Source organism: Oncorhynchus gorbuscha, linkage group LG12 (genome assembly GCF_021184085.1).
Source record: "Oncorhynchus gorbuscha isolate QuinsamMale2020 ecotype Even-year linkage group LG12, OgorEven_v1.0, whole genome shotgun sequence".
Classification (NCBI taxonomy): domain Eukaryota; kingdom Metazoa; phylum Chordata; class Actinopteri; order Salmoniformes; family Salmonidae; genus Oncorhynchus; species Oncorhynchus gorbuscha.
In genome coordinates, this window is record NC_060184.1 from 79,013,931 (window position 1) to 79,040,040 (window position 26,110).

The 26,110-nt window shown below is 45.7% G+C and overlaps 1 protein-coding gene across 1 annotated transcript in view; it reads right to left on the reverse strand.

Annotated features, from left to right (window-relative positions):
• LOC123991427 (late secretory pathway protein AVL9 homolog) overlaps window positions 1-26,110 on the reverse strand; it is a 47,542-nt gene that overhangs the window by 6,252 nt on the left and 15,180 nt on the right. Inside the window, exons 8-14 of the mRNA XM_046293015.1 lie at window positions 25,969-26,007; window positions 25,724-25,793; window positions 22,818-23,317; window positions 20,940-21,074; window positions 18,198-18,417; window positions 15,864-15,981; window positions 15,640-15,693 (exon numbers count right to left, since the gene is read on the reverse strand). Of these exons, the coding sequence (XP_046148971.1) occupies window positions 15,640-15,693; window positions 15,864-15,981; window positions 18,198-18,417; window positions 20,940-21,074; window positions 22,818-23,317; window positions 25,724-25,793; window positions 25,969-26,007 (1,136 nt within the window). The remainder of the gene's footprint in view (window positions 1-15,639; window positions 15,694-15,863; window positions 15,982-18,197; window positions 18,418-20,939; window positions 21,075-22,817; window positions 23,318-25,723; window positions 25,794-25,968; window positions 26,008-26,110) is intronic.

The following is a 26,110-nucleotide window of genomic DNA, read 5'->3' on the forward strand; positions in this document are numbered from 1 at the left end:
GAGAGATATTCTACATCCCTACTGCCCCAGACTGGCTAGAGGAGAGTTATTCTACTGCCCCAGACTGGCTAGAGGAGAGTTATTCTACTGCCCCAGACTGGCTAGAGGAGAGTTATTCTACTGCCCCAGACTGGCTAGAGGAGAGTTATTCTACTGCCCCAGACTGGCTAGAGGAGAGTTATTCTACTGCCCCAGACTGGCTAGAGGAGAGTTATTCTACTGCCCCAGACTGGCTAGAGGAGAGTTATTCTACTGCCCCAGGCTGGCTAGAGGAGAGTTATTCTACTGCCCCAGGCTGGCTAGAGGAGAGTTATTCTACTGCCCCAGACTGGCTAGAGGAGAGTTATTCTACTGCCCCAGGCTGGCTAGAGGAGAGTTATTCTACTGCCCCAGGCTGGCTAGAGGAGAGTTATAGAACCCATTGCCCTTTATGGTTGTGAGGTCTGGGGTCCACTCACCAGCCAATAATTCACATAATAGGACAAACACCAAATTGAGACTCTGCATGCAGAATTCTGCAAAATGACCCCCTGTGTACAACGTAGATTGGAGAGAACAGCCAACCAAATCATGAGAAAACACAAAGATAATTACTGGACACATTGGAAATAAAAACTAGAACGCTATTTGGCCCTAAACAGAGAGTGGCAGAACACCTGACCACTGTGACTGACCCTAAACAGAGAGTGGCAGAACACCTGACCACTGTGACTGACCCTAAACAGAGAGTGGCAGAACACCTGACCACTGTGACTGACCCTAAACAGAGAGTGGCAGAACACCTGACCACTGTGACTGACCCTAAACAGAGAGTACACAGTGGCAGAACACCTGACCACTGTGACTGACCCAAACAGAGAGTACACAGTGGCAGAACACCTGACCACTGGGACTGACCCTAAACAGAGAGTGGCAGAACACCTGACCACTGTGACTGACCCTAAACAGAGAGTGGCAGAACACCTGACCACTGTGACTGACCCTAAACAGAGAGAACACAGTGGCAGAACACCTGACCACTGTGACTGGCCCTAAACAGAGAGTACACAGTGGCAGAACACCTGACCACTAAAAACAGAGAGTACACAGCGGCAGAACACCTGACCACTGTGACTGACCCTAAACAGAGAGTGGCAGAATACCTGACCACTGTGACTGACCCTAAACAGAGAGAACACAGTGGCAGAATACCTGACCACTGTGACTGACCCTAAACAGAGAGTACACAGCGGCAGAACACCTGACCACTGGGACTGACCCTAAACAGAGAGTGGCAGAACACCTGACCACTGTGACTGACCCTAAACAGAGAGTGGCAGAATACCTGACCACTGTGACTGACCCAAACTTAAGGAAAGCTTTGACTATGTATAGACTCAGTGAGCATAGCCTTGCTATTGAGAAAGGCAGACCTGGCTCTCAAGAGAAGACAGGCTATGTGCTCACTGCCCACAAAATGAGGTGGAAACTGAGCTGAACTTCCTAACCTCCTACCAAATGTATGACCATAGAGACACATATTTCCCTCAGATTACACAAATCCACAAAGAATTTGAAAACAAACCCAATTTTGATAAACTCCCATATCTACTGGGTGAAATACCGCAGTGTTCCATCACAGCAGCACGATTTGTGACCTGTTGCCATGAGAAAAGGGCAACCAGTGAAGAACAAACACCATTGTAAATACAACCCATATTTATGTTTATTTATTTTCCCTTGTGTACTTTAACTATTTGCACATATGACATTTGAAATGTTTTTATTATTTTGGAACTATTGTGAGTGTAAGATTTACAGTACATTTGGATTGTTTATTTCATTTTTGTTTAACTACTTTTGTTTAACCCGGGACCACCCATACTTCATGCACACATTGCTTTGTCAATGTATATATAGAGAGAGACAGAGAGAGAGAGACAGAGAGAGAGACACAGAGAGAGACACAGAGAGAGACACAGAGAGAGAGACAGAGAGAGAGACAGAGAGAGACAGAGAGAGAGAGAGACAGAGAGAGAGAGAGACAGAGAGAGAGACAGAGAGAGAGAGAGAGAGAGAGACAGAGACAGAGAGACAGAGACAGAGAGAGAGAGACAGAGAGAGAGAGAGAGAGACAGAGAGAGAGAGACAGAGACAGAGAGAGAGACAGAGACAGAGACACAGAGACAGAGAGACACAGAGAGAGAGAGACACAGAGAGAGAGACACAGAGAGAGAGAGAGACACAGAGAGAGAGAGACACAGAGAGAGAGAGAGAGAGAGAGAGAGAGAGAGAGAGAGACAGAGAGAGAGACAGAGAGAGAGACAGAGACAGAGACAGAGACAGAGAGAGAGAGAGATCGTTCCATTGATCAGTGAAACAAGGAAGCTGGTTGACTGGTGGGCAGGGTCTGACTAGGGGGCCCTGATGACTGACGGCTCCACTGACAAATTAGGGCACAGGAAAAAGCCCACATTGCAAACATTTGTCCAATCTGTGTGGGTTAACTTCAGCCCTCTGTGTGAGACATGGGTCGTATTCAGTATGGGACAAAACGTTTAGAAAACAGAATGAAATGGGAGGGAACTACCTAGACTTGTCCAATAATAACACAGATTTCCATTTTCTGTTGAAAAAGAGTTTGCTACGTTTTCCCTACTGAACATTGTCCTGATCTGATCTGTGTGTTTTCTTCAGCCCATCTGTCAGTGACGGGAGGGAAGCCTTACACAATGCCAATCAACACATGCCTCTGACACGTCGAAGACAGTCACAGAGGAAGGACACATCTAAGACAGTCACAGAGGAAGGACACGTCTAAGACAGTCACAGAGGAAGGACACGTCTAAGACAGTCACAGAGGAAGGACACATCTAAGACAGTCACAGAGGAAGGACACATCTAAGACAGTCACAGAGGAAGGACACATCTAAGACAGTCACAGAGGAAGGACACGTCTAAGACAGTCACAGAGGAAGCACATCTAAGACAGTCACAGAGGAAGGACACATCTAAGACAGTCACAGAGGAAGGACACGTCTAAGACAGTCACAGAGGAAGGACACATCTAAGACAGTCACAGAGGAAGGACACATCTAAGACAGTCACAGAGGAAGGACACATCTAAGACAGTCACAGAGGAAGGACACATCTAAGACAGTCACAGAGGAAGGACACGTCTAAGACAGTCACAGAGGAAGGACACATCTAAGACAGTCACAGAGGAAGGACACATCTAAGACAGTCACAGAGGAAGGACACATCTAAGACAGTCACAGAGGAAGGACACGTCTAAGACAGTCACAGAGGAAGGACACGTCTAAGACAGTCACAGAGGAAGGACACATCTAAGACAGTCACAGAGGAAGGACACATCTAAGACAGTCACAGAGGAAGGACACATCTAAGACAGTCACAGAGGAAGGACACGTCTAAGACAGTCACAGAGGAAGCACATCTAAGACAGTCACAGAGGAAGGACACATCTAAGACAGTCACAGAGGACAGACAGTCACAGAGGAAGGACACGTCTAAGACAGTCACAGAGGAAGGACACATCTAAGACAGTCACAGAGGAAGGAAGGACACATCTAAGACAGTCACAGAGGAAGGACACATCTAAGACAGTCACAGAGGAAGGACACGTCTAAGACAGTCACAGAGGAAGGACACATCTAAGACAGTCACAGAGGAAGGACACATCTAAGACAGTCACAGAGGAAGGACACATCTAAGACAGTCACAGAGGAAGGACACGTCTAAGACAGTCACAGAGGAAGGACACGTCTAAGACAGTCACAGAGGAAGGACACGTCTAAGACAGTCACAGAGGAAGGACACATCTAAGACAGTCACAGAGGAAGGACACATCTAAGACAGTCACAGAGGAAGGACACATCTAAGACAGTCACAGAGGAAGGACACGTCTAAGACAGTCACAGAGGAAGGACGTCTAAGACAGTCACAGAGGAAGGACACATCTAAGACAGTCACAGAGGAAGGACACATCGTGTCTCAGATGAAGCTGAAAACCCCAGTGTTTTTGTGTAGGAAGGAACCCGGGCTACAAAGCTGAGGCAGGAAATTAGCTGCATTTATTCCTCAGAAACTTAGATGGCCAACTGTCAAACTTCCTGTCTGGCGGATGAGTCTCTGATGTCCTACTTTTTGAACAAGGCAGTGCACTATAAAGGGTACCATTTATTTTATTTTTTAATTTTACCTTTATTTAACCAGGCAAGTTCTTATTTTCAATGACTGGCTAAGAACAGTGGGACAGTGGGTTAACTGCCTGTTCAGGGGCAGAACGACAGATTTGTACCTTGTCAGCTCGGGGTTTGAACTTGCAACCTTCCGGTTACTAATCCAACGCTCTAACCACTAGGCTACCTGCCACCTCTACACTCTAACCACTAGGCTACCTGCCACCTCTACACTCTAACCACTAGGCTACCTGCCACCTCTACACTCTAACCACTAGGCTACCTGCCACCTCTACACTCTAACCACTAGGCTACCCTGCCACCTCTACACTCTAACCACTAGGCTACCCTGCCACCTCTACACTCTAACCACTAGGCTACCCTGCCACCTCTACACTCTAACCACTAGGCTACCCTGCCACCTCTACACTCTAACCACTAGGCTACCCTGCCACCTCTACACTCTAACCACTAGGCTACCCTGCCACCTCTACACTCTAACCACTAGGCTACCCTGCCACCTCTACACTCTAACCACTAGGCTACCCTGCCACCTCTACACTCTAACCACTAGGCTACCCTGCCACCTCTACACTCTAACCACTAGGCTACCCTGCCACCTCTACACTCTAACCACTAGGCTACCCTGCCACCTCTACACTCTAACCACTAGGCTACCCTGCCACCTCTACACTCTAACCACTAGGCTACCCTGCCACCTCTACACTCTAACCACTAGGCTACCCTGCCACCTCTACACTCTAACCACTAGGCTACCTGCCACCTCTACACTCTAACCACTAGGCTACCCTACCACCTCTACAATCTAACCACTAGGCTGCTGCCGTCCCTGACTCTACACCCAGAGTTTATAGTGCAGGAGACACTCAGCCACACGCCCCCTTTGGGCTCCCGAGAGGCGCAGCGGTCTAAGGCCCTGCATCTCAGCGCTAGAGGCGTCACTACAGACCCTGGTTCAGCAGTCTAAGGCCCTGCAACTCAGTGCTAGAGGCGTCACTACAGACCCTGGTTCAGTGGTCTAAGGCCCTGCATCTCAGCGCTAGAGGCGTCACTACAGACCCTGGTTCAGCTGGCTAAGGCATCTCAGTGCTAGAGGCGTCACTACAGACCCTGGTTCAGCTGTCTAAGGCATCTCAGTGCTAGAGGCGTCACTATAGACCCTGGTTCAGTGGTCTAAGGCACTGCTTCTCAGTGATAGAGGCGTCACTACAGACCCTGGTTCAGTGGTCTAAGGCATCTCAGTGCTAGAGGCGTCACTACAGACCCTGGTTCAGTGGTCTAAGGCATCTCTGTGCTAGAGGCGTCACTACAGACCCTGGTTCAGTGGTCTAAGGCCCTGCATCTCAGTTCTAGAGGCATCACTACAGACCCCGGTTAGATTCAGTGTTTGAGAGTCCCATAGGGTGGCGCACAATTGGCCCAGCGTCATCCGGGTTAGGGCTTGGCCGGGGCAGGCCACCATTGTAAATAAGAATTTGTTCTTAACTGACTTGCCAAGTTAAATAAAGATGAAATGAAATTCAACACCCAAATGGCTACTTAATGTATACTCAATAGGGCTCTGGTCAAAAGTAGTGCATAACGTAGGGAATAATGAACCCCTCGTGTTCAGCAGTCACTTCGTCCCCTTTGCCGACCTCACCACCACAACACACTCCTCTCACCTACATTTGAAGTCGGAAGTTTACCTTAGAGGAGTGTGTTGGGGTGGTGAGGTCGGCAACATTTAAAAACTCAGTTTTTCACAATTCCTGACATTTAATCCTAGTAAAAATTCCCTGTCAGTTAGGATCACCAATTTAGTTTAAGAATGTGAAATGTCAGAATAATAGTAGAGAGAATGATTTATTTCAGCTTTTATTTATTTCATCACATTCCCAGTGGGTCAGAAGTTTACATACACTCAGATTAGTATTTGGTAGCATTGCCTTTAAATAGCTTAACTTGGGTCAAACATTTCGGGTAGCAAATTTTATGTAGAATTGAGGTCAGGGCTTTGTGATGGCCTCTCCAATACCTTGACTTTGTCCTTAAACCATTTTGCCACAACTTTGGAAGTATGTTTGGGGTCATTGTCAATTTGGAAGACCCATTTGCGACCAAGCTTTAACTTCCTGACTGATGTCTAAACCTATGGCGTAATTTTCTGAAATATTCCAAGCTGTTTAAAGGCAGTCAACTTAGTGTATGTTAACTTCTGACCCACTGGAATTGTGATACAGTGAATTATAATTGAAATAATCTGTCTGTAAACAACTGATGGAACATTACTTGTGTCATTACTTGTGTAGATGTCCTAACCGACTTGCCAAAACCATAGTTTGTAAACAAGAAATGTGTGGAGTGGTTGAAAAATGAGTTAATGTTTTAATGACTCCAAGCTAAGTGTATGTAAACTTCAACTTCAACTGCTACTCCTCTGAACTCTCACTGTACCAATGCATGGCAGCCTTCACAGTAATGCAGCAGGTTGAGAGCTTCAAGTTCCTTGGTGTCCACATCACCAACAAACTAGAATGGTCCAAACACACCAAGACAGTCGTGAAGAGGGCACGACAAAGCCTATTCCCCCTCAGGAAACTAAAAAGATTTGGCATGGGTCCTCAGATCCTCAAAAGGTCCTACAGCTGCAACACCGAGAGCATCCTGACTGGTTGCATCACTGCCTGGTACGGCAACTGCTCACCCTCCAACCGCAAGGTACTACAGAGGGTAGTACATCACTGGGGCTAAGCTTCCTGCCATCCAGGACCTCTACACCAGGAGGTGTCAGAGGAAGGTCCTAAAAATTGTCAAAGACCCCAGTCATAGACTGTTCTCTCTACTATCGCATGGCAAGCGGTACTGGAGTGCCAATCTAGGACAAAAAGGCTCCTCAACAGTTTTTACCTCCAAGCTACAATACTTCTGAACAGCTCATCAAATGGCCACCCGGACTATTTGCAATGTGTGCCCCCCCCAACCCCTCTTTTACGCTGATGCTGCTCTCTGTTTATCATATATGCACAGTTACTTTAACCATATCTACATGTACATACTACCTCAATCAGCCTGACTAACTAGTGTCTGTATGTAGCCTCTCTACTGTATAGAACCTCTACTGTATAGAGCCTCTACTGTATAGAACCTCTACTGTATAGAACCTCTACTGTATAGAACCTCTACTACTGTATAGAACCTCTACTGTATAGAGCCTCTACTACTGTATAGAACCTCTACTGTATAGAACCTCTCTACTGTATAGAGCTACTGTATAGAACCTCTCTACTGTATAGAACCTCTCTACTGTATAGAACCTCTCTACTGTATAGAACCTCTCTACTGTATAGAACCTCTACTGTATAGAACCTCTACTGTATAGAGTCTACTGTATAGAGCCTCTACTACTGTATATAGCTACTGTATAGAGCCTCTACTACTGTATAGAACCTCTACTGTATAGAGCCTCACTACTGTATAGAACCTCTACTGTATAGAACCTCTACTGTATAGAACCTCTACTGTATAGAACCTCTACTGTATAGAACCTCTACTGTATAGAACCTCTCTACTGTATAGAGCCTCTACTACGGTATATACCTACTGTATAGAGCCTCTACTGTATAGAGCCTCTACTGTATAGAGCCTCTACTGTATAGAGCTACTGTTATTTTCACTGTCTTTTTACTGTTGTAAGTAAGCATTTCACTGTAAGGTCTACTACACCTGTTGTATTCAGCATTTCACTGTGAGGTCTACTACACCTGTTGTATTCAGCATTTCACTGTGAGGTCTACTACACCTGTTGTATTCAGCATTTCACTGTGAGATCTACTACACCTGTTGTATTCAGCATTTCACTGTGAGGTCTACTACACCTGTTGTATTCAGCATTTCACTGTAAGGTCTACTACACCTGTTGTATTCAGCATTTCACTGTAAGGTCTACTACACCTGTTGTATTCAGCATTTCACTGTAAGGTCTACTACACCTGTTGTATTCAGCATTTCACTGTAAGGTCTACTACACCTGTTGTATTCAGCATTTCACTGTAAGGTCTACTACACCTGTTGTATTCAGCATTTCACTGTAAGGTCTACTACACCTGTTGTATTCAGCATTTCACTGTAAGGTCTACTACACCTGTTGTATTCAGCATTTCACTGTGAGGTCTACTACACCTGTTGTATTCAGCATTTCACTGTGAGGTCTACACTACACCTGTTGTATTCAGCATTTCACTGTGAGGTCTACTACACCTGTTGTATTCAGCATTTCACTGTGAGGTCTACTACACCTGTTGTATTCAGCATTTCACTGTGAGGTCTACTACACCTGTTGTATTCAGCATTTCACTGTGAGGTCTACTACACCTGTTGTATTCAGCATTTCACTGTAAGGTCTACTACACCTGTTGTATTCAGCATTTCACTGTAAGGTCTACTACACCTGTTGTATTCAGCATTTCACTGTGAGGTCTACTACACCTGTTGTATTCATCATTTCACTGTAAGGTCTACTACACCTGTTGTATTCAGCATTTCACTGTAAGGTCTACTACACCTGTTGTATTCAGCATTTCACTGTGAGGTCTACTACACCTGTTGTATTCATCATTTCACTGTGAGGTCTACTACACCTGTTGTATTCAGCATTTCACTGTGAGGTCTACTACACCTGTTGTATTCAGCATTTCACTGTAAGGTCTACTACACCTGTTGTATTCAGCATTTCACTGTAAGGTCTACTACACCTGTTGTATTCATCATTTCACTGTAAGGTCTACTACACCTGTTGTATTCAGCATTTCACTGTAAGGTCTACTACACCTGTTGTATTCAGCATTCCACTGTAAGGTCTACTACACCTGTTGTATTCATCATTTCACTGTAAGGTCTACTACACCTGTTGTATTCAGCATTTCACTGTAAGGTCTACTACACCTGTTGTATTCAGCATTCCACTGTAAGGTCTACTACACCTGTTGTATTCAGCATTCCACTGTAAGGTCTACTACACCTGTTGTATTCAGCATTCCACTGTAAGGTCTACTACACCTGTTGTATTCATCATTTCACTGTAAGGTCTACTACACCTGTTGTATTTGGAGCACGTGACATAACTTTGATTTGATTCAGTGTCTTACACTATCAGAGTATAGCAGGGACTTTGAATGACCTGATACTTAATATTATGAATCTCCATAAAGCAGACCTCTCCATGTTCTCTCCATAAAGCAGACCTCTCCATGTTCTCTCCATAAAGCAGACCTCTCCATGTTCTCACCATCATAAAGCAGACCTCTCCATGTTCTCTCCATAAAGCAGACCTCTCCATGTTCTCACCATAAAGCAGACCTCTCCATGTTCTCACCATCATAAAGCAGACCTCTCCATGTTCTCACCATAAAGCAGACCTCTCCATGTTCTCTCCATAAAGCAGACCTCTCCATGTTCTCTCCATAAAGCAGACCTCTCCATGTTCTCACCATCATAAAGCAGACCTCTCCATGTTCTCTCCATAAAGCAGACCTCTCCATGTTCTCACCATAAAGCAGACCTCTCCATGTTCTCACCATAAAGCAGTTCTCTCCATGTTCTCTCCATAAAGCAGACCTCTCCATGTTCTCACCATAAAGCAGACCTCTCCATGTTCTCACCATAAAGCAGACCTCTCCATGTTCTCTCCATAAAGCAGACCTCTCCATGTTCTCACCATAAAGCAGACCACTCCATGTTCTCACCATAAAGCAGACCTCTCCATGTTCTCTCCATAAAGCAGACCACTCCATAAAGCAGACCTCTCCATATTCTCTCCATAAAGCAGACCTCTCCATAAAGCAGACCTCTCCATAAAGCAGACCTCTCCATAAAGCAGACCTCTCCATGTTCTCTCCATAAAGCAGACCTCTCCATGTTCTCACCATAAAGCAGACCACTCCATAAAGCAGACCTCTCCATATTCTCTCCATAAAGCAGACCTCTCCATAAAGCAGACCTCTCCATGTTCTCTCCATAAAGCAGACCTCTCCATGTTCTCTCCATAAAGCAGACCTCTCCATGTTCTCACCATAAAGCAGTTCTCTCCATGTTCTCACCATAAAGCAGACCTCTCCATGTTCTCACCATAAAGCAGACCTCTCCATGTTCTCTCCATAAAGCAGACCTCTCCATGTTCTCACCATAAAGCAGACCACTCCATGTTCTCACCATAAAGCAGACCACTCCATAAAGCAGACCTCTCCATATTCTCTCCATAAAGCAGACCTCTCCATAAAGCAGACCTCTCCATAAAGCAGACCTCTCCATGTTCTCTCCATAAAGCAGACCTCTCCATGTTCTCACCATAAAGCAGACCACTCCATAAAGCAGACCTCTCCATATTCTCTCCATAAAGCAGACCTCTCCATAAAGCAGACCTCTCCATGTTCTCTCCATAAAGCAGACCTCTCCATATTCTCACCATAAAGCAGACCTCTCCATATTCTCACCATAAAGCAGACCTCTCCATGTTCTCACCATAAAGCAGACCTCTCCATGTTCTCACCATAAAGCAGACCTCTCCATGTTCTCTCCATAAAGCAGACCTCTCCATGTTCTCTCCATAAAGCAGACCTCTCCATGTTCTCTCCATAAAGCAGACCTCTCCATGTTCTCACCATAAAGCAGACCTCTCCATGTTCTCACCATAAAGCAGACCTCTCCATGTTCTCACCATAAAGCAGACCTCTCCATGTTCTCACCATAAAGCAGACCTCTCCATGTTCTCACCATAAAGCAGACCTCTCCATGTTCTCTCCATAAAGCAGACCTCTCCATGTTCTCACCATAAAGCAGACCACTCCATGTTCTCACCATAAAGCAGACCACTCCATAAAGCAGACCTCTCCATATTCTCTCCATAAAGCAGACCTCTCCATAAAGCAGACCTCTCCATAAAGCAGACCTCTCCATGTTCTCTCCATAAAGCAGACCTCTCCATGTTCTCACCATAAAGCAGACCACTCCATAAAGCAGATCTCTCCATATTCTCTCCATAAAGCAGACCTCTCCATAAAGCAGACCTCTCCATGTTCTCTCCATAAAGCAGACCTCTCCATATTCTCTCCATAAAGCAGACCTCTCCATATTCTCTCCATAAAGCAGACCTCTCCATATTCTCTCCATAAAGCAGACCTCTCCATAAAGCAGACCTCTCCATATTCTCTCCATAAAGCAAACCTCTCCATAAAGCAGACCTCTCCATGTTCTCTCCATAAAGCAGACCTCTCCATGTTCTCTCCATAAAGCAGACCACTCCATAAAGCAGACCTCTCCATATTCTCTCCATAAAGCAGACCTCTCCATAAAGCAGACCTCTCCATAAAGCAGACCTCTCCATAAAGCAGACCTCTCCATGTTCTCTCCATAAAGCAGACCTCTCCATATTCTCTCCATAAAGCAGACCTCTCCATATTCTCTCCATAAAGCAGACCTCTCCATATTCTCTCCATAAAGCAGACCTCTCCATATTCTCTCCATAAAGCAGACCTCTCCATAAAGCAGACCTCTCCATAAAGCAGACCTCTCCATAAAGCAGACCTCTCCATATTCTCTCCATAAAGCAGACCTCTCCATAAAGCAGACCTCTCCATGTTCTCTCCATAAAGCAGACCTCTGCATAAAGCAGACCTCTCCATAAAGCAGACCTCTCCATAAAGCAGACCTCTCCATATTCTCTCCATAAAGCAGACCTCTCCATGTTTTCACCATAAAGCAGACCTCTCCATGTTCTCTCCATAAAGCAGACCTCTCCATGTTCTCTCCATAAAGCAGACCTCTCCATGTTCTCTCCATAAAGCAGACCTCTCCATGTTCTCTCCATAAAGCAGACCTCTCCATAAAGCAGACATCTCCATAAAGCAGACATCTCCATAAAGCAGACCTCTCCATATTCTCTCCATAAAGCAGACCTCTCCATGTTTTCACCATAAAGCAGACCTCTCCATGTTCTCACCATCATAAAGCAGACCTCTCCATGTTCTCACCATCATAAAGCAGATCTCTCCATGTTCTCACCATCATAAAGCAGACCTCTCCATGTTCTCACCATCATAAAGCAGAGCTCTCCATGTTCTCACCATCATAAAGCAGACCTCTCCATGTTCTCACCATCATAAAGCAGACCTCTCCATGTTTTCACCATCATAAAGCAGACCTCTCCATGTTCTCTCCATAAAGCAGACCTCTCCATGTTCTCTCCATAAAGCAGACCTCTCCATGTTCTCTCCATAAAGCAGACCTCTCCATGTTCTCTCCATAAAGCAGACCTCTCCATGTTCTCTCCATAAAGCAGACCTCTCCATGTTCTCTCCATAAAGCAGACCTCTCCATGTTCTCTCCATAAAGCAGACCTCTCCATGTTCTCTCCATAAAGCAGACCTCTCCATGTTCTCTCCATAAAGCAGACCTCTCCATGTTCTCTCCATAAAGCAGACCTCTCCATGTTCTCACCATAAAGTAGACCTCTCCATATTCTCACCATAAAGTAGACCTCTCCATATTCTCACCATAAAGCAGACCTCTCCATGTTCTCACCATAAAGCAGACCTCTCCATGTTCTCACCATAAAGCAGACCACTCCATAAAGTTCTCACCATAAAGCAGACCTCTCCATAAAGCAGACCTCTCCATAAAGCAGACCTCTCCATGTTCTCACCATAAAGCAGACCTCTCCATGTTCTCACCATAAAGCAGACCTCTCCATGTTCTCACCATCATAAAGCAGACCTCTCCATGTTCTCACCATCATAAAGCAGACCTCTCCATGTTCTCACCATCATAAAGCAGACCTCCCCATGTTCTCACCATAAAGCAGACCTCCCCATGTTCTCACCACCATAAAGCAGACCTCTCCATGTTCTCACCATAAAGCAGACCTCTCCATGTTCTCACCATAAAGCAGACCTCTCCATGTTCTCACCATAAAGCAGACCTCTCCATGTTCTCACCATAAAGCAGACCTCTCCATGTTCTCTCCATAAAGCAGACCACTCCATGTTCTCACCATCATAAAGCAGACCTCTCGTAACGTAACCCAAGTCCCGACCCGAACACCGCCAGCAAAGGTTTTTGAGAATGAACCTCTGTCATAATTAATGGACGGAGCAAAATATGAGACCTGGTGTCTTTATCACCATCACAAGCAGGGCAGTTATTAGTAGCTAAGTACTCTATGGAATAGTGTGACTGCAGTGAAACATGGCACCTAGCTATATGTTACAGGAGAATATGGAGTTGAGGACACAGAGTTTAGAACACCAGAGTTTAGAACGCCAGAATTTAGAGTTTAAAACGCCAGAGTTTAGAGTTTAGAACACCAGAGTTTAGAACACCAGAGTTTAGAACACCAGAGTTTAGAACACCAGAGTTTAGAACACCAGAGTAGAGAACACCAGAGTAGAGAACACCAGAGTTGAGAACACCAGAGTTTAGAACCTGGAGGAAGGGAGGGCCATATGCACATCCTAAATTTGAGACTACCGGTGCTGGGCTAAAAACAAATACTGATTAGGTAGAAATGTAGTATATGTAACGTACAGTATGTTTAGATGCAGGGAGACGTCACTGGGAATCAGCTATATTCTGTGTGAGGACCGCTCATTCCTTTATCCCAGTTTAGAATATGGTCAATATGTAAGGAGTCAGTGACTCCGTGGTGCTGTGTTGGAGACTTCTGGATTCCACTTGGTTTGGGATTCATTTTCCCCAACTTCTCTCTGAAAACAGTTTAGCAAGATGGCAGGAGGATTTGCTCCAATCCTCAGAAATGTCATCAGAAATCAGGTCAAGGATTTATACTCGCTGGTCCTCAACACTATGACTCGACTCTTCCCTCGAAAGTGTTGACTTGGACTTGAGGACATCTCTGCTCATCTCATAAGTAAGGAAGTAGACTTGTGGACATATCTGCTTTCTGTAGTGTGAGGCAGCTTAATGTACAAATACACCCCCTGGACGGGACTGTAGTCTGGGGCAGCTTAATGTACAAATACACCCCCAGCACAGGACTGAAGTCTCATCGTAAGGCCTTACCCCCCCCCCAAATCTATCTCCTTAATGCTGAGTGCCAAGTAGACACACATTGGGTCACATTTTTACAGTCTTTGGTATGACTCAGCCGGGGATAGTAACTCCCATCCTCCCAATCTTAGGGCTGACACGAACCACAAGGCCACTGAGTTGATGGAATAGGCCACAGCCATTTCACAGTACTTGGCAAAAAAAAAATAGGATTCACTGTCTATAGTGTTGTATTATTATAATCAGACAAGCAGTGACATGAGAAGCAGTGAAATGAGAAGCAGTGAAAGGCCTTTTTATGCCACAGTTCACCTGGCATAGAAACACTACCAAACTTCACCACCGGGAGGCAGACATCTGCATTATTCCACATTCCACCTGGCATAGAAACACTACCAAACTTCACCACCGGGAGGCAGACATCTGCATTATTCCACATTCCACCTGGCATAGAAACACTACCAAACTTCACCACCGGGAGGCAGACATCTGCATTATTCCACATTCCACCTGGCATAGAAACACTACCAAACTTCACCACTGGGAGGCAGACATCTGCATTATTCCACATTCCACCTGGCATAGAAACACTACCAAACTTCACCACTGGGGGCAGATATCTGCATGTTTTTGTGAGATTGTCAATTCAATGGTTACATTGTGTGATATAGCCTATAGTACAGATATGTAGAACGGTGTCAAAGACTGAAGTACTCACTGTGGGAATCTTAGTTAGACTGAAGTACTCACTGTGAGAATCTTAGTTAGACTGAAGTACTCACTGTGAGAATCTTAGTTAGACTGAAGTACTCACTGTGAGAATCTTAGTTAGACTGAAGTACTCACTGTGAGAATCTTAGTTAGACTGAAGTACTCACTGTGAGAATCTTAGACTGAAGTACTCACTGAGAATCTTAGTTAGACTGAAGTACTCACTGTGAGAATCTTAGTTAGACTGAAGTACTCACTGTGAGAATCTTAGTTGGAGACTGAGAATCTTACTCACTGTGAGAATCTTAGTTAGACTGAAGTAGAATCTTAGTTGGACACTCACTGTGAGAATCTTAGTTAGACTGAAGTACTCACTGTGAGAATCTTAGTTAGACTGAAGTACTCACTGTGAGAATCTTAGTTAGACTCACTGAGAATCTTAGTTAGACTGAAGTACTCACTGTGAGAATCTTAGTTAGACTGAAGTACTCACTGTGAGAATCTTAGTTAGACTGAAGTACTCACTGTGAGAATCTTAGTTAGACTGAAGTACTCACTGTGAGAATCTTAGTTAGACTGAAGTACTCACTGTGAGAATCTTAGTTAGACTGAAGTACTCACTGTGAGAATCTTAGTTAGACTGAAGTACTCACTGTGAGAATCTTAGTTAGACTGAAGTACTCACTGTGAGAATCTTAGTTTCAGATCAGCAGCACTGTACTGTCCTTGGAACGGATGACTGAGAAAGGAGGGAATAACACAGGTTATTTATCCAAGTCAAACATCTAGATATTTGACATTTAGAAGACACTAAAGATGACCAATCCATCACCAAGCTACCACCCTCAACCGCCCTCAGAGCCTCTACCGCCCTCAGAGCCTCTACCGCCCTCAGAATGTGTTTCTTACCCTGGGGTGATCTCGGCCATGGCTGGGTGCTTGTTGATGAACCACACTCTGTAGTTGCGTGTGATCCTCCAGGCTGAGATGAAGGGAGTGCCCCAGTCCGCTAGCAACTTATCATTATCTGGAAACACAGAGAGACAGAGAGACAGAAAAAGACAGAGAGACAGTAAGAGAGAGAGACAGACAGAAATAAAAAGAGAGAGTAGGAGAGAGAGAGACAGAGACAGAGAGAGACAGAGAGAGACAGAGAGAGAGACAGAGAGAGACAGAGAGAGAGACAGAGAGAGACAGAGAAAGAGAGAGACAGAGAGAGACAGAGAGAGACAGAGACAGAAAGAGAGAGAGACAGACAGAGAGAGAGACAGAGATAAATAAAAAGAGACAGAGTAGGAGAGAGAGAGACAGAGAGAGACAGAGAGACAGAGAGAGACAGAGAAAGAGCGAAACAAAAAGAGACAGAGTAGGAGAGAGATAGAGAGAGAGAGAGACAGAGAGAGACAGAGAGAGACAGAGAGAGAGAGAGAAAGAGCGAAAGAGAGAAACAAAAAGAGACAGAGTAGGAGAGAGATACAGAGAGAGAGAAAAAGAGAGAGACAGGAAACAAACATTTAGCCTTTTGTTGTGAAATCCTCTGAAAACAAATGATTTTCTCTGTGCTAATCTGACATGAATCTACAGACTTGATTGAGGGAAAGATTAGTAATCAAGTTGCTGGTGATGGTTGAAAATGGATGTAAATGATGGTTGAATAGAAGATGCCTACTGATGGACCTGCAAAAACCAATACCTTCTAGTAATATCCTTCCTGTTTATATCCTTCCTGTTTGGCCCTGCACGGGGGTGTCCTCGGATGGGGCCACAGTGTCTCCTGACCCCTCCTGTCTCAGCCTCCAGTATTTATGCTGCAGTAGTTTATGTGTCGGGGGGCTAGGGTCAGTTTGTTATATCTGGAGTACTTCTCCTGTCCTATTCGGTGTCCTGTGTGAATTTAAGTGTGCTCTCTCTAATTCTCTCTTTCCTTCTCTCTCTCGGAGGACCTGAGCCCTAGGACCATGCCTCAGGACTACCTGACATGATGACTCCTTGCTGTCCCCAGTCCACCTGACCGTGCTGCTGCTCCAGTTTCAACTGTTCTGCCTTATTATTATTTGACCATGCTGGTCATTTTTGAACATTTGAACATCTTGACCATGTTCTGTTATAATCTCCACCCGGCACAGCCAGAAGGGGGCTGGCCACCCCTCATAGCCTGGTTCCTCTCGAGGTTTCTTCCTAGGTTTGGGCCTTTCTAGAGAGTTTTTCCTAGCCACCGTGCTTCTACACCTGCATTGCTTGCTGTTTGGGGTTTTAGGCTGGGTTTCTGTACAGCACTTTGAGACATCAGCTGATGTACGAAGGGCTATATAAATACATTTGATTTGATTGATTTGATCTAGTAAGGTAGAGTGCATCATCAATACCTTCTAGTAAGGTAGACTGCATCATCAATACCTTCTAGTAAGGTAGACTGTATCATCAATACCTTCTAGTAAGGTAGACTGTATCATCAATACCTTCTAGTAAGGTAGACTGTATCATCAATACCTTCTAGTAAGGTAGACTGTATCATCAATACCTTCTAGTAAGGTAGACTGTATCATCAATACCTTCTAGTAAGGTAGACTGTATCATCAATACCTTCTAGTAAGGTAGACTGTATCATCAATACCTTCTAGTAAGGTAGACTGTATCATCAATACCTTCTAGTAAGGTAGACTGTATCATCAATACCTTCTAGTAAGGTAGACTGTATCATCAATACCTTCTAGTAAGGTAGACTGTATCATCAATACCTTCTAGTAAGGTAGACTGTATCATCAATACCTTCTAGTAAGGTAGACTATCATCAATACCTTCTAGTAAGGTAGACTGTATCATCAATACCTTCTAGTAAGGTAGACTGTATCAAATACCTTCTAGTAAGGTAGACTGTATCATCAATACCTTCTAGTAAGGTAGACTGTATCATCAATACCTTCTAGTAAGGTAGACTGTATCATCAATACCTTCTAGTAAGGTAGACTGTATCATCAATACCTTCTAGTAAGGTAGACTAGTAAGGTAGACTGCATCATCAATACCTTCTAGTAAGGTAGACTGCATCATCAATACCTTCTAGTAAGGTAGACTGCATCATCAATACCTTCTAGTAAGGTAGACTGTATCATCAATACCTTCTAGTAAGGTAGACTGCATCATCAATACCTTCTAGTAAGGTAGACTGTATCATCAATACCTTCTAGTAAGGTAGACTGTATCATCAATACCTTCTAGTAAGGTAGACTGTATCATCAATACCTTCTAGTAAGGTAGAGGATAGGAGGGAGTGTATGTAGAGTCCAAACTGGGCCCTGATCCACTCGTCCCCTCCCTCCCAGCCGGTCCCATCCAGAAACACGTCCTCACGGTTCTCTGTCACGTGTTTGACCAGGTAGTCAGCAAAACGCAGGTCAGCCGTGGTCAGGCCTAGCAGCTTCCTCAACTCAGGGTCCCCGATCTGGAGCTTAGCTTCCTCCACCTAGTGGGATGGACGGACACACACACACACACACACACACACACACACACACACACACACACACACACACACACACACACACACACACACACACACACACACACACACACACACACACACACACACACACACACACACACACACACACACACACACACACACACACACACACACACGATACAGGTCAAATCAGATTTCACATGGGAGAGTTAAACAAATCCAGGATATGATAATATCTGTAACTCTGGTCAAAAGTAGTGCACTGTGTAGGGAACAGGGTGCCTTTGGGCTCTGGTCAAAAGTAGTGCACTGTGTAGGGAACAGGGTGCCTTTGGGCTCTGGTCAAAAGTAGTGCACTGTGTAGGGAATAGGGTGCCTTTGGGCTCTGGTCACAAGTAGTGCACTGTGTAGGGAACAGGGTGCCTTTGGGCTCTGGTCAAAAGTAGTGCACTGTGTAGGGAACAGGGTGCATTTGGGCTCTGGTCAAAAGTAGTGCACTGTGTAGGGAATAGGGTGCCTTTGGGCTCTGGTATAAAGTAGTGCACTGTGTAGGGAATAGGGTGCCATTGGGCTCTGGTCTAAAGTAGTGCACTGTGTAGGGAATAGGATGCCTTTGGACTCTGGTCTAAAGTAGTGCACTGTGTAGGGAATAGGGTGCCATTGGGCTCTGGTCTAAAGTAGTGCACTGTGTAGGGAATAGGGTGCCATTTGGGACACACCCTTAGAATAATGCGCATTTCGGCCCAACGGGACCCAGGAGAAAGAAGAGATGGAGAGAGATGGAATTGAAGAATCCATAGACTAACCAAAATGGAAAAACACTAAACAAACAACAACATGAAGAATTATCTATCCAAAATGGAGATGTTTGAGTTAACCACTTCTCCAATCTTTTTGGTTCTATAACAAAGAACAAATAGCAAAAACATATACATGATCAAATACACAGAGAGTCAGCCGTTTCATGTTCCATCTGAAAGACGACACTCTACACGGGGCAGTGTCCCCAATCACTGCCCTGGGGCATTGGGGTGTAAGTCGCTTTGGATAAAAGCGTCTGCTAAATGGCATATATTATTATTATTATTATTATATTATTTTAGACCAGAGGAAAGAGTGCCTCCTACTGGCCCTTCAACACCACTTCCAGCAGAATCTGGTCTCCCATCCAGGGACCGCCCAGGGACAACCCTGGTTAGCTTCAGAGGCAAGCCAGCAGTGGGATCAAGGGCGGTGGAAAGAGGAAAGATGGAGAGATGAGAGAGAGAAGAGAAGGAGAGAAGAGAAGAGAAGGAGAGATGGAGAGAAGAGAAGGAGAGATGGAGAGAAGAGAAGAAGAGATGGAGAGATGAGAAGATGGAGAGATGAGAGAGGAAAGATGGAAAGATAAGGAGAGTGATAGATTGTTTGAATACATACATAAGGGATCCAGCCTTTTTTTAAACTAAAATCATCAAAAATAACACCCTAACAGCTTCATGGAGAGAGAGATGGAGAGGAGAGAGAGAGGAGATGGAGAGAGAAATAAGGAGGTAGAGATGGAGAGATGAGAGAGAGAAATAAGGAGGTAGAGATGGAGAGATGAGAGAGAGATGGAGAGAAGGAGAGAGAAGAGATGGAGATATGAGAGAGAGAGAGAAATACGGAGAGATGAAGAGGAGAGAGAGGAGAGGAGAGATGAGAGAGAGAGAAATAAGGAGAGGAGAAATGAAGAGATGAGAGAGAAAGAGAAATAAGGAGAGGAGAAATGAAGAGATGAGAGAGATAAGACAAGGAGAGGAGAGATGGAGAGAATGAGAGAGATAGAGAAATAAGGAGAGATGGAGAGATGAGAGAGAAGAGATGGAAATATGAGAGAGGACAGAGAAATACGGAGAGATGAAGAGGAGAGAGAGGAGAAATGGAGAGATGAGAGAGAGAGAAATAAGGAGAGGAGAAATTAAGAGATGAGAGAGAAAGAGAAATAAGGAGAGAGGAGAGAGAGAGATAAGACAAGGAGAGGAGAGATGAGTGAGAGAGAGAAATAAGGAGAGAGGAGAGAGAGAGATAAGACAAGGAGAGGAGAGATGGAGAGAATGAGAGAGATAGAGAAATAAGGAGAGATGGAGAGAGAGAGCGAAATAAGGAGAGAGGGATAAGACAAGGAGATAGGAGAGATGGAGAGAAGGAGAGATGGAGAGAAGGAGAGATGGAGAGAAGGAGAGAGAGAAGAGATGGAGAGAGGAGAGAGAGATGGAGAGAGAGAGAGAGAGAGAAGGAGAGAGAGAAGAGATGGAGAGAGGAGAGAGAGAGATGGAGAGAGGAGAGAGAGAGAGAAGGAGAGAGAGAAGAGATGGAGAGAGAGAGAGAAGAGAGATGGAGAGAAGGAGAGAGAGAAGAGATGGAGAGAGGAGAGAGAGAGAGATGGAGAGAGGGAGAGATGGAGAGAAGGAGAGATGGAGAGAAGGAGAGAGAGAAGAGATGGAGAGAGGAGAGAGAGAGATGGAGAGAGGAGAGAGAGAGATGGAGAGAGCAAGACTCACGTCAACGATTGCGTCACTCAGGTGCCTCTGCTGACGGAAGAGGATGTTGGTTGCCCCGGCAACAAAGCCGCGCACCGTGACATCGGACAGCAGGTGGTGCTGCTGCAAGGCCATGTAGGGCAGGCACAGATAACCCTGGCAACGACACACATACAGGTTAAAGGTCACTAATGTTTGTGTGCGTGTGTGGAGTTAGATCTAGTCAGAGAGAGGACACACTCAACAGCGAGGATACAGTAATATCATTATATGTTGTTTGTGTCAATGTTTACCATGGTGTTATGCAACCCTCTGGTGATTAAACTGACTTTTCCCTGCAGGAAGTATTGGAAAAGTAGACCTCGCATGTGTGTGTGTGTGTTAGTGTGTGTCTCCTTGTAGTACTGGAAAAGCAGAGCTCGCATGTGTGTGTGTGTGTGTGTGTGTGTGTCTCCTTGTAGTACTGGAAAAGCAGAGCTCGAATGTGTGTGTGTGTGTGTGTGTGTCTCCTTGTAGTACTGGAAAAGCAGAGCTCGCATGTGTGTGTGTGTGTGTGTGTGTGTGTGTGTGTGTGTGTGTGTGTGTGTGTGTGTGTGTGTGTGTGTGTGTGTGTGTGTGTGTGTCCTTGTAGTACTGGAAAAGCAGAGCTCGCGTGTGTGTGTGTGTGTGTGTGTGTGTGTGTGTGTGTGTGTGTGTGTGTGTGTGTGTGTGTGTGTGTGTGTGTGTGTGTGTGTGTGTGTGTGTGTGTGTGTGTGTGTCCTTGTAGTACTGGAAAAACTCCTAGCTCTTCTCATCCGCTAGTCACCACACCCATGTGTGGGCGCTTTGAAAACGCAAATACCTGACCAACTGACATTTATGAGGGGGTTTACTATACATCTAGATATCAGACGAAATCTAGATATCAGAGAATAAATCTAGATATCAGAGAATACATCTAGATATCAGAGAATACATCTAGATATACATCTAGATATCAGAGAATAAATCTAGATATCAGAGAATACATCTAGATATCAGAGAATACATCTAGATATCAGAGAATACATCTAGATATCAGGATGTTTTTCTATGATGACTAAAACATCAACACCCACCCTGTAACTAAAGAGGAACGATCCACCCCCCACCCTGTAACTAAAGAGGAACGATCCACCCCCACCCTGTAACTAAAGAGGAACGATCCACCCCCACCCTGTAACTAAAGAGGAACGATCCACCCTGTAACTAAAGAGGAACGATCCACCCCCCACCCTGTAACTAAAGAGGAACGATCCACCCCCCACCCTGTAACTAAAGAGGAACGATCCACCCCCACCCTGTAACTAAAGAGGAACGATCCACCCCCACCCTGTAACTAAAGAGGAACGATCCACCCCCACCCTGTAACTAAAGAGGAACGATCCACCCCCACCCTGTAACTAAAGAGGAACGATCCACCCCCACCCTGTAACTAAAGAGGAACGATCCACCCCCCACCCTGTAACTAAAGAGGAACGATCCACCCCCCACCCTGTAACTAAAGAGGAAGGATCCACCCCCACCCTGTAACTAAAGAGGAACGATCCACCCCCCACCCTGTAACTAGAGGAACGATCCACCCCCACCCTGTAACTAAAGAGGAACGCTAGATCAGTTGGCTGTTGCCTTGGCAACATGTAGGTGAATAATTTAAAAAGCAGGTCAAGGTCTCTGTGGATTAGAAACACTTAGAAACACAGACGCTGCTTACAGTCATGTGTGCATTTTTAGGTATGGGTGGTCCCGGGATCGAACCCACTACCCTGGCGTGAGCGCCATGCTCTACCAACTGAGCTCTATTGGTCAGAGAGAGATCTACAGACGCCGATAAAGATATTTCTAAGTATACGCTGAAAGGATCTGTGTTGAGTTGGGCACCTTGGTGAAGATGGCGAGTGGCAGGCCATATTGGTCCTCTTCCAGTCCAGACACCGAGCCCTGAGAGACAGCTCCCTGGTCTCCTGGCCCTGCCGACAAGCCCCGGGGCTGCACCGTGATGGGGATACCTGTCTCCAGACCCCCTGAACCCCCCGTCTCAGAGTCTCTAGTCCCTTCCTCCAAAACACTGGGATCCAGTGTCTCCCAGTCGCTCTCCGAGGAGTCTGGGGAAGTCCGGGAGGGGGGCTTCAGCTGGGTGTTCTCCCTAGCTGGGGTGGAGGTCTCTGGGGAAGGCGATGTCCTCCGTGAAGCATTCACGGTGGAGGTGGTGTGATCCTCTCCGAAGCCTTCCTCCCCCATTAGCTCCACGGTAGCGTTGGTGACGGAAACAGAGACCAAATCCTCTGCCCCAGAAACACAGTGTCCTAGTGTGATCTCCTCGGAGACGCTGCTCTTGGGCCGGTAGTGGGAGGAGTCAGCCAGGCCGTGCTCGATCATACCTAGAGGAAGAAACACAGCATACATCATATCCTGACCTATAGGACTCAACGTCACCTTTGACCTTCAGTATGGGGGAAGAAGAATCCAACATCATGTGTACCAAATATCACCCATACTCGCGATATCACCCATACTCGCGATATCACCCATACTCGCGATATCACCCATACTCGCGATATCACCCATACTCGCGATATCACCCATACTCGCGATATCACCCATACTCGCGATATCACCCATACTCGCGATATCACCCATACTCACTATAAAAATCACCCATACTCATTATAAAATCACCCATACTCATTATAAAATCACCCATACTCACTATAAATCACCCATACTCACTATAAATCACCCATACTCACTATAAATCACCCATACTCACCCATACTCACTATAAATCACCCATCCTCGTGATATCACCCATACTCACAATATCACCCACAATATCACACATCCTCACATATCACCCATATTCAATGTATCACCCATATCCCCCATATCACCCTATCACAAATACTCAACAATATTCACTATATCACCCGAATACAATATTCACTATATCACCCATATTCACCCTAATACAATATTCACTATATCACCCATATTCACCCTAATACAATATTCACAATATCACCCATATTAACCCTAATACAATATTCACTATATCACCCATATTCACCCTAATACAATATTCACTATATCACCCATATTCACTATATCACCCATATTCACCCTAATACAATATTCACTATATCACCCATATTCACTATATCACCCATATTCACCCTAATACAATATTCACCATAGGGTTCTGGTCAAAAGTAATGCACGGAGGCAGGTAGCCTAGTGGTTAGAGTGTAGAGGTGGCAGGGTAGCCTAGTGGTTAGAGCGTAGAGGTGGCAGGGTAGCCTAGTGGTTAGAGCGTAGAGGTGGCAGGTAGCCTAGTGGTTAGAGCGTAGAGGTGGCAGGTAGCCTAGTGGTTAGAGCGTAGAGGTGGCAGGTAGCCTAGTGGTTAGAGCGTGGAGGTGGCAGGTAGCCTAGTGGTTAGAGCGTAGTGGTGGCAGGGTAGCCTAGTGGTTAGAGCGTAGAGGTGGCAGGGTAGCCTAGTGGTTAGAGCGTAGAGGTGGCATGTAGCCTAGTGGTTAGAGCGTAGTGGTGGCAGGGTAGCCTAGTGGTTAGAGCGTAGAGGTGGCAGGGTAGCCTAGTGTGTAGAGGTGGCAGGTAGCCTAGTGGTTAGAGTGTAGTGGTGGCAGGGTAGCCTAGTGGTTAGAGTGTAGAGGTGGCAGGTAGCCTAGTGGTTAGAGTGTAGAGGTGGCAGGTAGCCTAGTGGTTAGGCAGGTAGCCTAGTGGTTAGAGTGTAGAGGAGGCAGGTAGCCTAGTGGTTAGAGTGTAGAGGAGGCAGGTAGCCTAGTGGTTAGAGTGTAGAGGAGGCAGGTAGCCTAGTGGTTAGAGTGTAGAGGAGGCAGGTAGCCTAGTGGTTAGAGTGTAGAGGAGGCAGGTAGCCTAGTGGTTAGAGGAGGTTGGCAGGTAGCCTAGTGGTTAGAGGAGGCAGGTAGCCTAGTGGTTAGAGTGTAGAGGTGACAGGTAGCCTAGTGGTTAGAGTGTGGAGGTGGCAGGTAGTCTAGTGGTTAGAGTGTAGAGGTGGCAGGTAGCCTAGTGGTTAGAGTGTAGAGGTGGCAGGTAGCCTAGTGGTTAGAGTGTAGAGGACGCAGGTAGCCTAGTGGTTAGAGTGTAGAGGTGGCAGGTAGCCTAGTGGTTAGAGTGTAGAGGAGGCAGGGTAGCCTAGTGGTTAGAGTGTAGAGATGGCAGGGCAGCCTAGTGGTTAGAGTGTAGAGGTGGCAGGTAGCCTAGTGGTTAGAGTGTAGAGGTGGCAGGTAGCCTAGTGGTTAGAGTGTAGAGGTGGCAGGTAGCCTAGTGGTTAGAGTGTAGAGGAGGCAGGTAGCCTAGTGGTTAGAGTGTAGGGACGGCAGGTAGCCTAGTGGTTAGAGTGTAGGGACGGCAGGTAGCCTAGTGGTTAGAGTGTAGAGGTGGCAGGTAGCCTAGTGGTTAGAGTGTAGAGGTGGCAGGTAGCCTAGTGGTTAGAGTGTAGAGGAGGCAGGTAGCCTAGTGGTTAGAGCAAACCAGACTGAGCTGCTTGAGATAGGCAAGTTGCCTAGTGGTTAGAGTGTTGGACCAGTAACTGAAAGGTTGCTGGTTCGAATCCCCGAGCTGACAAGGTAAACATGTTGTTCTCCCCCTGAACAGGCAGTTAACCCTCTTTTCCCCGGTAGGCCGTCATTGTAAATACAAATTTGTTCTTAACGGACTTGCCTAGTTAAATAAAATACATTTTTAAACTACTGTATATAGGGAATAGGGTACCATTTGAGGCACACAAGTGACTGGTGGACTCTTCTCACCTGGGAACAGAGACAGTACGGTCATCAGAGCTCCTACTAGCCTGTTGACAGGAGACACGTAGAACAGGACCTGAGAGAGAGAGGGGGGGGGACACATACACACAGTCATCTATGGGGAGATAAAACACCTCCAGGGAACTTATGCTCGTTCTGTCCCTCTTGGGGTATATATATACGATGACTGACGACGTGCTCTCTTGCTGTGAGGTCACTGTGTGTGGTACATGTCATTGGGTTGTGATCACCTTCTTCTCCAGCAGAATCAGTTTGAAGAGGATCAGAACCTGGGGGGGAGAGTTAAGGAAGCAGGTTAATTAAAGCACAACGATTAAACTACAATCTTTGGCAGATGTTTCCAGGAGGATTTCCCAAATGGCACCCTACACC